The sequence below is a fragment of the Phyllobates terribilis genome, unplaced genomic scaffold, assembly GCF_046119375.1.
Source record: "Phyllobates terribilis strain yellow unplaced genomic scaffold, ASM4611937v1 Scaffold_5__5_contigs__length_657084704, whole genome shotgun sequence".
NCBI classification, from domain to species: Eukaryota; Metazoa; Chordata; class Amphibia; order Anura; family Dendrobatidae; genus Phyllobates; species Phyllobates terribilis.
The window spans coordinates 363,755,177-363,768,460 of record NW_027362765.1 but is presented as its reverse complement, the minus strand read 5'-3'; the positions used below and the strand labels follow the sequence as shown (position 1 = coordinate 363,768,460).

Below are 13,284 nucleotides of genomic sequence, written 5' to 3'. Positions count from 1 at the left end.
TGCTCAAAAAGTAGCATCCAGAAATCTGCAATATGAGGGGACCCTGAGAATCATTTCTGTCTGTGTAGGACCATCCACCTCCAGTAATAGCAGGGGGGATGGTGAAGGGGGGGATACACATGATGAGACACCAGACTGACACAGGATGAGAGACAAGTGACAGATGACAAGAGATAAGAGACAGCAGACAGAGGAGCGCTGACTGACAGACCGCCACATACACAGACACAATGTCGTCTCATCAACACTCATCTGTCAGGGCAGGAAAACCTCAGCAGATGTGACCTGGGTGCGGACTGTCCGTGACCTGAGCGCACCACAAAGCCCAGACACACCAGGATCAGTTAGCGTCCGGAGCTGAAATCGAAATGCAGCCTAGAACTCAGGATCTAATCAGATAAAGAGAGAAGATACAGATAGACGGATCAATAAATAAGTAGATAGATAGCAGCGTGAGAACATAACCTACCTGCTCCTCACACGCTGCCATGATCCCCCACCGAGATCTGGGGCCCCTGTCTTATATTGGAGCCACAGGATGAGGGGCGCAGAGACAATTACAGAGGAACTGCAGGAAAGTCATCAGCATCTGTATTTACAACACAGATGTATCAGAGAAGAATTTTGCAAACTCAGCTCTGCTACATCAGACAAGTTTTCCTCTGCCACCTCTGACAAACACAGCTCTGCTACATCTGGAAAGTCCTTTTTTCTACATCTGACATGTTCAACGAGTTCAGCTCTGCTTGATGTGAACAGCTCAGCTGCAGCAGAAATAGATGTGCACGGCTACGCTGTCCTGCAAAGGACGATCTGCCGCACTACTTGCCACAAGCCCAGCTCTTTTTTTTTCCTATGACAAACACAGCTCTGCTATATCAGACAAGCTGTGGAGGCTCCATCAGACAACCTCAACTCTGCTGCATCTGTAACCTTTTCCAAGCAAGGTTCCCATCCCGGCTCTGACACTATTACCTCCAGTATTTGGGGTAACTAACCCCCCCCAATGTCATCATTGATGCCAGGTTTAGGGTAGGAGTAGTAAGGGGTCTACACATGTACATCGCCAGCCGAATAGTTGTGATTACTGATCTGTTTTTTGTTTGCTGTGTTCACACAGTGCTGCTGAGATTTGTGTATTTCTGTTTGTTTTTTTTCTTTAGAATCGCAGTGTTTTTTTGCCAGAATTTTGGAAAATCGTGGCAAAAAAGGTTAATTTTTAATGTGTGAACACAACCTTAAAGAGGATCTGTCAACAAGTGAAAACGGTTCAGATTTTGCTCTTATTTTGCTCCCCTGAATTTCCCTTTTTTTTTTTTAATCCGCCATACGGGTCCAGACATATGGGCCTATTTATTTAGTGCTAATATTTATGGACTTTACCAAGGGAGCGTGTCTCACATGGTAATCATGCAGTGTAACATAAAGACCCGCCCCAGAGGATTCGGTAAGTCACGCCCCTAATTAAAGAACATAAGAATTAGCAATAAATATAAAGGCTCATATCTCTGGATCCTATGGCGGATTTTAAAAAAACAAACGGTACTGGGTAGGCAGTGGTTCTGGTTTCCCCCTGTGCCCAGTATTGGGGTTCTGGGTAGGCAGTGGTTCTGGTTTCCCCCTGTGCCCAGTATTGGGGTTCTGGGTAGGCAGTGGTTCTGGTTTCCCCCTGTGCCCAGTATTGGGGTTCTGGGTGAGCAATGGTTCTGGTTTCCCCCTGTGCCCAGTATTGGGGTGCTGGGTAGGCAGTGGTTCTGGTTTCCCCCTGTGCCCAGTATTGGGGTGCTGGGTGGGCAATGGTTCTGGTTTCCCCCTGTGCCCAGTATTGGGGTTCTGGGTGGGCAGTGGTTCTGGTTTCCCCCTGTGCCCAGTATTGGGGTGCTGGGTAGGCAGTGGTTCTGGTTTCCCCCTGTGCCCAGTATTGGGGTTCTGGGTGGGCAGTGGTTCTGGTTTCCCCCTGTGCCCAGTATTGGGGTGCTGGGTGGGCAATGGTTCTGGTTTCCCCCTGTGCCCAGTATTGGGGTGCTGGGTGGGCAATGGTTCTGGTTTCCCCCTGTGCCCAGTATTGGGGTGCTGGGTGGGCAGTGGTTCTGGTTTCCCCCTGTGTCCAGTATTGGGGTCCTGGGTGGGTGGTGGTTCTGGTTTCCCCCTGTGCCCAGTATTGGGGTGCTGGGTGGGCAGTGGTTCCGGTTCCCCCCTGTGCCCAGTATTGGGGTGCTGGGTGGGAAATGGTTCTGGTTTCCCCCTGTGTCCAGTATTGGGGTGCTGGGTGGGCAGTGGTTCTGGTTCCCCCCTGTGGCCAGTAATGGGGTGCTGGGTAGGCAATGGTTCTGGTTTCCCCCTGTGCCCAGTATTGGGGTGCTGGGTGGGCAGTGGTTCTGGTTTCCCCCTGTGCCCAGTATTGGGGTCCTGGGTGGGCAGTGGTTCTGGTTTCCCCCTGTGTCCAGTATTGGGGTGCTGGGTAGGCAGTGGTTCTGGTTTCCCCCTGTGTCCAGTATTGGGGTCCTGGGTGGGCAGTGGTTCTGGTTTCCCCCTGTGCCCAGTATTGGGGTGCTGAGTAGGCAGTGGTTCTGGTTTCCCCCTGTGCCCAGTATTGGGGTGCTGGGTGGGCTATAGTTATGGTCTCCCCCTGTGCCCGGTATTAAGGTACTGGGTAGGCAGTGGATCTGGTTTCCCCCTGTGCCCAGTATTGGGGTGCTGGATGGGCAGTGGTTCTGGTGTCCCACTGTGCCCAGTATCGGGGTGCTGGGTGGGCAGTGGTTCTGGTTACCCCTTATGCCCAGTATTGGGGTGCTGGGTGGGCAGTGGTTCTGGTTACCCCTTATGCCCAGTATTGGGGTGCTGGGTGGGCAGTGGTTTTGGTTACCCCCGTGCCCAGTATCGGGGTGCTGGGTGGGCAGTGTTTCTGGTTTCCCCCTGTGCCCAGTATTGGTGTGCCGGCTGGGCAGTGGTTCTGGTTTCCCCCTGTGCCCAGTATTGGGGGGCCGCCTGGGGTGAATCATCTTCTCCCCCGCATCCTCCCTCCTACATTCAGCACTGGGGAAAGTCTATGATTGAGTGCAGGGGGCGGGGCCACATAGTTGCAATGAATGGAGAACGGAGAACGTCACTCTCCATATATGGGCATTGACGTCACTGGCGGGTGGACCAATGACTTATAAGCAGTGGCTTCGGGAACCCCCGAGGCGGAAGTGAATTTAAAGAGCCGCTCGGAGCTCAGATCGCTCAGTGATCGCGGCGCTGAGATGAAGGTGACCTCCATAGAAAGCCGGCGTCTGCACCGGCTGCTCAGGAAGGAGTTCTCCCGGTGCCTGGTGCTGGACTGCCGCCCGTACCTGCCCTTCAGCGCCTCCAGTGTACGCGGCTCCATCAATGTCAACCTGAACTCCGTGCTGCTGCGCCGGGCGCGGGGGGGAGCGGCGCCCCTGCACTTCGTGGTGCCTGAAGAGGCGGCTCGGTGCCGGCTGAGGGATGGACAAGTGTCCGTGGTGGTTGTGCTGGACGAGCGGAGCCAAAGGTGGCAGAAGCTGAAGAAGGAGAGCGCCGCGCACATAGTGATCACCACCCTGATGAGCCTGCCGGCCGGGCCCCGGGTCTGCTTCCTGAAGGGTGAGGAGCCGGCTGCATGCCGACCGTCACAGCCAGGTCCCCCTATACCTGCCCTGACATCCTGTGTATACAGCCCCCCTCCCCCCCTATACCTGCCATGACATGATGTGTATACAGTCCCCCCTATACCTGCCATGACATGATGTGTATACAGTCCCCCCTATACCTGCCATGACATCCTGTGTATATAGCCCCCCTCCCCCCCTATACCTGCCATGACATGATGTGTATACAGTCCCCCCTATACCTGCCATGACATGATGTGTATACAGTCCCCCCTATACCTGCCATGACATGATGTGTATACAGTCCCCCCTATACCTGCCATGACATCCTGTGTATATAGCCCCCCTCCCCCCCCTATACCTGCCATGACATCCTGTGTATACAGCCCCCCTCCCCCCCCTATACCTGCCATGACATGATGTGTATACAGTCCCCCCTATACCTGCCATGACATGATGTGTATACAGTCCCCCCTATACCTGCCATGACATGATGTGTATACAGTCCCCCCTATACCTGCCATGACATGATGTGTATACAGTCCCCCCTATACCTGCCATGACATGATGTGTATACAGTCCCCCCTATACCTGCCATGACATGATGTGTATACAGTCCCCCCTATACCTGCCATGACATCCTGTGTATATAGCCCCCCTCCCCCCCTATACCTGCCATGACATCCTGTGTATACAGCCCCCCTCCCCCCCCTATACCTGCCATGACATGATGTGTATACAGTCCCCCCTATACCTGCCATGACATGATGTGTATACAGTCCCCCCTATACCTGCCATGACATCCTGTGTATATAGCCCCCCTCCCCCCCTATACCTGCCATGACATGATGTGTATACAGTCCCCCCTATACCTGCCATGACATGATGTGTATACAGTCCCCCCTATACCTGCCATGACATCCTGTGTATATAGCCCCCCTCCCCCCCTATACCTGCCATGACATCCTGTGTATACAGCCCCCCTCCCCCCCCCTATACCTGCCATGACATGATGTGTATACAGTCCCCCCTATACCTGCCATGACATCCTGTGTATACAGTCCCCCCCTATACCTGCCATGACATCCTGTGTATACAGTCCCCCCCTATACCTGCCATGACATCCTGTGTATACAGTCCCCCCCTATACCTGCCATGACATCCTGTGTATACAGTCCCCCCCCTATACCTGCCATGACATCCTGTGTATACAGTCCCCCCCTATACCTGCCATGACATCCTGTGTATACAGTCCCCCCCCCTATACCTGCCATGACATCCTGTGTATACAGTCCCCCCCTATACCTGCCATGACATCCTGTGTATACAGTCCCCCCCTATACCTGCCATGACATCCTGTGTATACAGTCCCCCCCTATACCTGCCATGACATCCTGTGTATACAGTCCCCCCCTATACCTGCCATGACATCCTGTGTATACAGTCCCCCCCCCCATACCTGCCATGACATCCTGTGTATACAGTCCCCCCCCCCCCATACCTGCCATGACATCCTGTGTATACAGTCCCCCCCCCCATACCTGCCATGACATCCTGTGTATACAGTCCCCCCCCCTATACCTGCCATGACATCCTGTGTATACAGTCCCCCCCCCCTATACCTGCCATGACATCCTGTGTATACAGTCCCCCCCCCCTATACCTGCCATGACATCCTGTGTATACAGTCCCCCCCCCTATACCTGCCATGACATCCTGTGTATACAGTCCCCCCCCTATACCTGCCATGACATCCTGTGTATACAGTCCCCCCCCCCCTATACCTGCCATGACATCCTGTGTATACAGTCCCCCCCTATACCTGCCATGACATCCTGTGTATATAGCCCCCCCTATACCTGCCATGACATCCTGTGTATACAGACCCCCCCCACACCTATACCTGCCATGACATCCTGTGTATATAGAAACCTCAATATCCTGTATATACAGATTCCAATATCCTGAGTATACAGACCCCAGTATACCTACCCCCCTATACCTAAACTGACGTGTGCATAGACCCCCATTTCTACACTTATCCCCCCATATCTATGTATATAGATACCGGATGCCTAATTTTATATCTATGTACATATATACAGGCTGTACTTCCCCTGATAACACCCATATTTATGTATATAGAGACCCCCCATAGCTGTCCTAATTACCAAATTTCTATGTTCTTGGACCCTTCCTATACCTACTGTGATAACCCCCATATCTATGTACATAGATGCCCCCCCCCCCCAAAGCAATCCTGCACCACTGCTTATATACACACATGCTCTACCTCCCTCAGCACTGTATATAGCTATATATGGTCCCTCATGTATACATTACCAGTGCCTTTACATAGATGGGTCTTTAGCATCTCCTGTATTATACAGTGTTGTATGTATTGTCCTCCCCCCCTTATTATACAGTGTTGTATGTATTGTCCTCCCCCGTATACCCCCATATACACCCGTACATCTGTTCCAGCCTCCTGTATTATGGGGTTGATGATCAGCACAATGTACAGACATCTGTATTAATCATGGATCGTCCTCTGAATTCTTCCCCTATTAGCGGTGACTCAGGTCTCAGTTTTTGATGCTTACACATCCCTTTGTTTCCTAATTGGGGATCATCATGTCTCAATGCCTCCTGCTTGCTTCTCATCTAACCCTACACCATCCATACTGTTCTTACTCTGTGGTCCTGTATGGGCTGCTGTAATGTGTTTTCTGGTTGTACACTTGGTATCATGGCCACTGCTGTCTGATCCAGTGATGTTACACATTGCATATCCCATTATAGATTCTTCTGATTCCCTTCTCTGTGATTGATTCCCCTCCCCCATTGATTGTTGCTTCATTACTACAGCCCTCAACCTCGGTTCATATCTGCTATTTTTAGAAGGTAATGTCGGCTTGTCTGGGTAGGGTTCTTCTCCTATTGTAGCTCATCTGCTTATGTAACTGATGTTATAGATTATTATTAGTTCTGGTTATGTATCTCAGATGATGATCTAATGTCAAAGGCATCGGCCATGATTTTCTGTCTCTGAGCTCCCTCGTTTGGGTGTGGGGGGCTCCCCTTTATAGATGGTGTTTCCTGTTCCCATTCTCCCATTGCTTCTCTGGATGACATTCCTGTATGTATCTGATGGGGGGGGATACATTGTATCCTGTACAGGAAATTCAGTCATTTGGCCCCCTCCCCTCCTCCGCTGAATAGAATGACTTTTATAGAGGAGTCAGGAAGAAGAGTCTGTGGTTAATTGAATCATCTCCTCCATTAGACAGCTGCCATGCCCTGTACTGGTCCATAACTGGTGGCTGCAGCTTGTTAATGGGGCAGTAAAGTAATGACCCCCTGAGGCTTCTGCTGGGATGTGAGGAGGTTATGTGCAGGTCATGGGGGGTCTGATTGTCACCTCCAGAATGTGCATGTCTGATGGGGTCTGCAGGCCTCCTGCTCTTATCTAAGCTCCAGCCTTGGACCTAACCCCATCCCCCACCGATTCCTGTCTATGGTGTTGGCTTTTGCAGTGAGAATTTCCCCTATATTGGGCGGAAAACAAAAAACAAACATCTTAGCCCTTGAGTTAATTTTGTATGAAATTCTGTCCAGTCCTTTTTGGAAAATTTGGGTGACTATAATATGGCCACCATTTCAGCTTTCCCAGTTCAGGCTGGACACCCCACACACACACCTTTATATGCTGGGACAAATCTTGTATCCTGTGATTTCATCTCCTTGGTCTGAGTCCACAGTTGGCATTAATGTCTTGGATTTTTGCCCTTGTTTGTCTGCCCTTGGTGTAGTGAATTGATGGGTTGCGCTTTACTACGTTCTGACCTATAGATGGTCTTATGGCTTCCAGCTGTGGGGTCACTACAAGTCCCAGTGTATCCTCCCTCCAGTAACACAGGGATCCTAATTTGATTTTGCTCTGCCATAAAGTGATTCTCCCCTCAGCACAATCCCATTAAGTAAAAGCGCTAAATGTCTATTGACTCCTGAGACAATGCATTACATCCCCTCCCCGTGTCCTGCTTTACCTTCCTGTCTCCCCCGGTCCAGGAGGTAAATGCTAATCACATCCTCTCCCCTGAGCCCTGATTAGTGCAGGACATATGGCTGCCGCTCTGCCTTGTGACAGGAATAACCTGCCCGGCCTCCGTTTGCCATCACACAGGAAATTCTACCCTTCCGTTTTGCCACCACCCAGCAGATCCCCCAGATAATAATCACATTTCGCTCCGGCTTATCCTCATGTTCATCTACCGATAATCCCCTTATTATATAATGTTCCCAACCCGAGAACAGGATGCAGCGGTTCTAATATTCCCGGGAGGAAACATTGTATCAATAAAGAGTGAATGATGGAAATTGTGTCTTGTAGGAGGATACGAGTCGTTTCACACTGAATATCCCGAATGCTGCGTCGATCAGAGAAGTTTATCTCAAGAGGAAAACGAAAGTGACCGAAATCTCCTCTGTGAGAAGATCTCTTCCTTCAAGAAACCGTCCTACGATGAGGTGAGCTCCTCCTGTGCCAGTCACCGTCACGTTTTGTTAGAGATCATTGTAATTGTTCTTGTATGTAGATCCCCTTTTTCACATGTAAAGCGCCATGGAATAAATGGCGCTATAATATTTTGCAGCAGCATATATGGTGGGGGTTTTTGATGAGGGTCCACAAACTGGTGGGGGTCTGCTACTCGCTGCTGCAACCACTAGCCACCGGTAATTAGCAGCATTGCAAATCTTGAGTCCCTGGAATGATGACCTGGTCATTGTGCCATGAACTAGCCAAACCAGTTGACCTTTGATGGGTTTTCCTGATGGATCTGCTGTTATACGAGGACTACAGATGACCAGCGGAGACCTTTCCATAAGAAACAGCGCCATTCTTTGTCTTGGTCATGTTTGGTATTGCAGCTCAGTGTTGCAGGCATGTTTCTACAATCCATTTATTGTTCACACTCAGATTGTTGCTTACAGATTGTTATAATCTATCTGGTGGCTAGTGTGTAACACCGATTATTTCTGCAATGATGAAGGAAATGCTTCAGTAACAGCCATAAATTCCAGCTTTCTAAAACGTATACAACACGTCCTTAGATGATCGATCTGTTACAGAAGGGCGACCGATATTACAGTCCTATATGTGGGACCGATTTAGACAAGTTGTTAGGAGCAGGGATTGAAGGGTTAATCTGTGATTTAGGCGCTGTCTCTCCGGGGACGTGATGTAGCTCGCGGCTCGGCCATGCTTCCGGAGATCAATAAGAGCCCTCGAGGCTTCCTGCTCCAGGATTAGACTTTGCTGAGGAGATGGACTGGAAAGAAGAGATGACTTGAAGCACAATGTCGGCCGTGACTCATCCGCTGCCCCTATAGACACGACACTCTATATCCCGGGGATTGTTATACTGATGAATTATTGATGGCGGATGATGAATATTTCATGATGTCTCAATGACTTCCATACCATAATGGATTGTCAGCTCTTGCGATCAGCCGTTCTGGACTCTTCGGCCACGGCCCCACTATCAGTATTTGGTCAGTATTCGGTCAGTATTTTTTCTCAGGAGTGGGAGCCAAAACCAGGAGTGGGTGATAAATGCAGAATTGGTGACTTGTTTCTATTCTACCTTTTCTCTGATTGTTCCTCACCTGGTTTTGGCTCCCACTCCTGAAAAAAAAATACTGACCGAATACTGATAGTGGGGCCGTGGCCTTCTATAGATGATGTTTCAGGCTTAATCTTCTGATGAATTAGTAACTTCCATATGAAAAGAGACAGTTCCTATTTAATCAGTGGTTTCCAACCTAACTCTCCAGCTGAGACGGGCTGATGTAGATGAAGGATGTCTGGCACCTTAGAAGCAGTTCCTGCCTTTGTAATGAGAGGGTGCACGTAGGCTGGATGACCACAAATGGCGTTACTCTGCTTCAGGACATGGACCTGGGATGGGTTGGATCGTACGGCAGCTATTGTTGGTGCCAGAGCATTTAAGCCTCTACCTTTCTTTTCTGGATAAAGGCGACCAGTTGACTGAAGATCCTATTTCCCTATCCTGGGTTCTGTGGGCAGGAAGTGATGTGGGTGAATCCGTGGGCCTGGCGCTGGGAGGTCTGTGTGGGCTCCGTATGATTCATTGGCTTATAATCCTAGGGTGACGAGCAGCGACGCAACAGCCTTCCATATTTAGAGCGGCTTTGTTTCATCGTAGTGAGCGGGGAGATTACTCATTTCATCTGTAACCCACTCGACCTTGATCATTGATCTGAATATTCAGTGCTTTGTCAATGTTACTATATCGTATTTTGTTCTTTCTGTCTTGCAGGGCAGTCCTGTAGAGATCCTTCCATTTCTCTATCTTGGCAGTGCTTATCATGCTTCCAAATGTGAATTCCTTGCAAACCTCCATATCACCGCCTTACTAAACGTCTCCAGAAAGTGCTCTGATTGCATCAAGGACAAGTATGATTATAAGTGGATTCCGGTGGAAGACAACCACAACACGGACATCAGCAGCCACTTCCAGGAGGCCATAGATTTTATAGGTATGGGGCTGAACAGAAATCAATATTATGGCTAACATGGTTTCCACAATTCATCTTAGTAAGTTTAGACTTGTATCCTATACAAAACACGTGCACGCGATGCTCCAGGTACATAAGCCACATTAGATGGCTCATTAGGGTCCTATATTCATCCCTGGCACCCCCTCTCCCTCCTTCCATACACATGCACATTCTTCTTGGTCCTGTATGTAGTCACGAGGGTTTATCCACCGGCGAAGACAATGGTCAGGCAGGTGAAATCCAACATTCCTGATCCTCATCTCCTGTGACTTCTGCTTTAAGGGTAGAGACGGGAGCCCCTCATACACACTAATTGGTCAGGAAGTCCCCCTGAATCTGCTGGGTTCAGCCAATATCCATCTCATGTGTATGGCCAGTGAACGGTGCCTTTATTTTACCAGGCCATTAGGGAGGACAACTGTCCTTTTATGACACGGCCATAAAGGTCAAGGTGCTATTCAGGGTCAGTCCTGGGTTAGGGATGGAAGAGGTAAGGAATGTCTGTTTTTACTACCTGCCCCATAAAGACAGCTGCTGCTGGGCGCTGTACGTTTTTATGACTGTCTGCCCCTATCCCACCCATTGATTAAAGCCCTCGGAGCAGATTATTTACCCTTCTGGGGGGGTTATACATTACTGCTCTGTAATTACGGGAACTCCTCCTTCAGGAATAGACCATTTGTCTACATCTCCAGCCATCTCTTGGTGGAACAATAGTTATTACTGGCCAATAAAAGTGACTAATGGCCAGGTGATTAGTGGTTATCTCCGTGTCATAAGTCATTGTTCATGCAGGTGGGCTGCTTGGTGGATGGAGAGTTCAGACAGGGGCCAGGACAATGCTGAGATCTTTCTGTGCCTTTTCCCCTGGTAGCGATTGTCTAAAGTTGTACGACATTTACCATTTGCATCTGTCACAGATAAAATTGATGCAAACTGCAACTCTGCTGCAGCACTTCACCCCCACCCCACCTTAATGCCATCTTATGGGAGAAACTTCTGATTCATACATGTAAAATAACATGGCTCTAACCTCAGGTCACGTAGGAGAAGCTAGCCCAACGTATTAGCCATTTTAAATCCCAGTAGGTCATAGAGTTGATCATTGTTGCAGGCTGCCGCTGTCTTCTGTTACTTATATACTATGTTTTCTTGTGCAGATACTGTGCGGCTGGCAGGAGGGAAGGTCCTGGTCCACTGTGAGGCTGGAATCTCCAGGTCTCCTACTATATGTATGGCCTACCTCATGAAAACCAAGAGATTCCGTCTGGAGGAAGCCTTCGAGTATATAAAGCAACGCCGCAGCCTTATCTCTCCCAACTTCAGCTTCATGGGTCAACTTCTTCACTACGAAACTGAGATCTTCTCTTCCAAAATCAGCGCCCCTCTGGCCTCCATGCCTTGCAAAAGGGACTCTGTGTCGTTCTTCACAGAAGAGATGGACCTTGGGCAGCACTTTGAGGGCTCTTGCTTTTCGTTCCCGACTCCTGTTCCACTCAGGTCTCCGATGCACCAATTAAAACTTAGTCCGATCACTGCTACTTCATCCTGCTGATACAGGAACCAATCTTGTGGACAAACCATCTTTTTTTTTTTTTTTTTTCAAATGTGCAATATATGAATTTGGTTATCGCACCGTCCCATAGATGCCCGATGTGTCCTTAGAGCTTACATCCAATGCTTTAACGACTGTCACCTTCCGACCACTTGGATTCCACTGTTTACACATTGAGGAAGTTCCTGATTTTACATGATCTCTGCCCCAGTGTTTAGGTAAAGATGAGATGTTTCATAGGTCCTGATTAAAGGTATAGTGTACCTTCCCCTTTAAATACAATACTTGAACAGCGCACCCTTCTTAACTCTTGGGTAGAACTTTGTGATTGGCTAAAGTAATGAATTGCTGCAGGGCGAGAGATTTGTATGTCTCTGTGCTCCTCAGGGGTGGGTGTTGGCGCACTGCAGACACATGCAAGTGGTTTCCAACATGTAAAGTAGGTGGAACGTTGAGCACCTCCCAGCCTTTATTACTCCTTTTTACAATTTCTCCAGCAGTTGTTGGGTGGGTGGTAGAGGCACTTGTATTTCAGGGCTTCAAAAAGCAACAAAAATCTGCATGTATTAAAATTGTGCTATGCAGCAGAGAAACCTATGATGGAGGAGAGAAATGTTGCAACAAGTTTTCAAGCTGCAACATTTGTATCGCTGTTGCAAAATCAATAAACTGGTCTGAAATCTATAGTTCTTTGGCTGGTGCAAAAGCACAATTTTGAGCATGCTGCCAACTGTCTGGATTAGGCTTGCTGGGATTTGTAGATTTGCAAACTATATTCTTGATAGATGACCCTCCTGATACTGGTGTCACTGTAAAATAAGGCTAAGTCTACACTGCTTCATGTGTCGCACAACAGAAAAAAAAAAACAGTTCAACTTGTCATCAAGTTACTGTTTTTAGAGCTGTGATTTTGCGGAAAAAAAAAAGTGCAATTCGCAGTCCTATGTGACTTTGTATTGAGGTTTATAGCAATTAAGTCGCAAGCAAATTGTGACCAGCGACAGAAAATCCCAACACTCGGAAACATATATAATTATGTTGCAATCGCCGTTCACAATGCAACAAACAGGAAATCATTAGCTGCGCCATTGCAATGTGACACGTGTTTAGCCCGGTCCTTGTGATGACCACGGTCCTGTCCACGTGAACCACACTTTGCAGTAACAAAGTCCTGGTGGGGTGTGTGGCTGCAGCTTCTGGAATAATGCACTCTATACATTATATTTTATTGCAATAACCAAGCAATATCTGTGCTCAGAAGTTCCTTTATAATGAAAGGTCTGAATCTTTTAGCCTCAGTTTGGCAGGAAAGGACTGAATGGTCCGTGCCAGTGCTGAGGGGGTTAACACTGGATTATTCACTTAACCTCTCATATGCTGGAGGGGAGTTTGATGTTACTGTTGCTCATATTCATAACTGAATATTACAGGGTACAATGCAATAATTCTCCTGTGTTTTATAATTGGGGGGGGGGGGGATCTGAGCCTTCATTGTGCCAATAAATGTGTTTTTTTTTATTTAAACCAATC

At 48.7% G+C, this 13,284-nt stretch overlaps 1 protein-coding gene across 1 annotated transcript; it reads left to right on the top strand.

The window, feature by feature from the left end:
* The first annotated feature begins 3,165 nt into the window (after positions 1-3,165).
* DUSP5 (dual specificity phosphatase 5) lies at positions 3,166-12,049 on the top strand. The gene is made up of 4 exons (XM_073681278.1): positions 3,166-3,609; positions 8,008-8,144; positions 9,959-10,178; positions 11,360-12,049. Exons 1-4 carry the CDS (start codon positions 3,246-3,248, stop codon positions 11,752-11,754), a joined length of 1,116 nt encoding a protein of 371 aa, XP_073537379.1. The 5' UTR covers positions 3,166-3,245; the 3' UTR covers positions 11,755-12,049.
* The last annotated feature ends 1,235 nt before the right edge of the window (positions 12,050-13,284 follow it).

Excerpts from the sequence above, each read along its gene's own strand:
- DUSP5 (XM_073681278.1), top strand. The coding sequence starts at position 3,246 with ATGAAGGTGACCTCCATAGAAAGCCGGCGTCTGCACCGGCTGCTCAGG. Across the intron at positions 3,610-8,007 it reads CCGGGTCTGCTTCCTGAAGG|GAGGATACGAGTCGTTTCAC; the intron begins GTGAGGAGCCGG and ends TGTGTCTTGTAG. Across the intron at positions 8,145-9,958 it reads AGAAACCGTCCTACGATGAG|GGCAGTCCTGTAGAGATCCT; the intron begins GTGAGCTCCTCC and ends TCTGTCTTGCAG.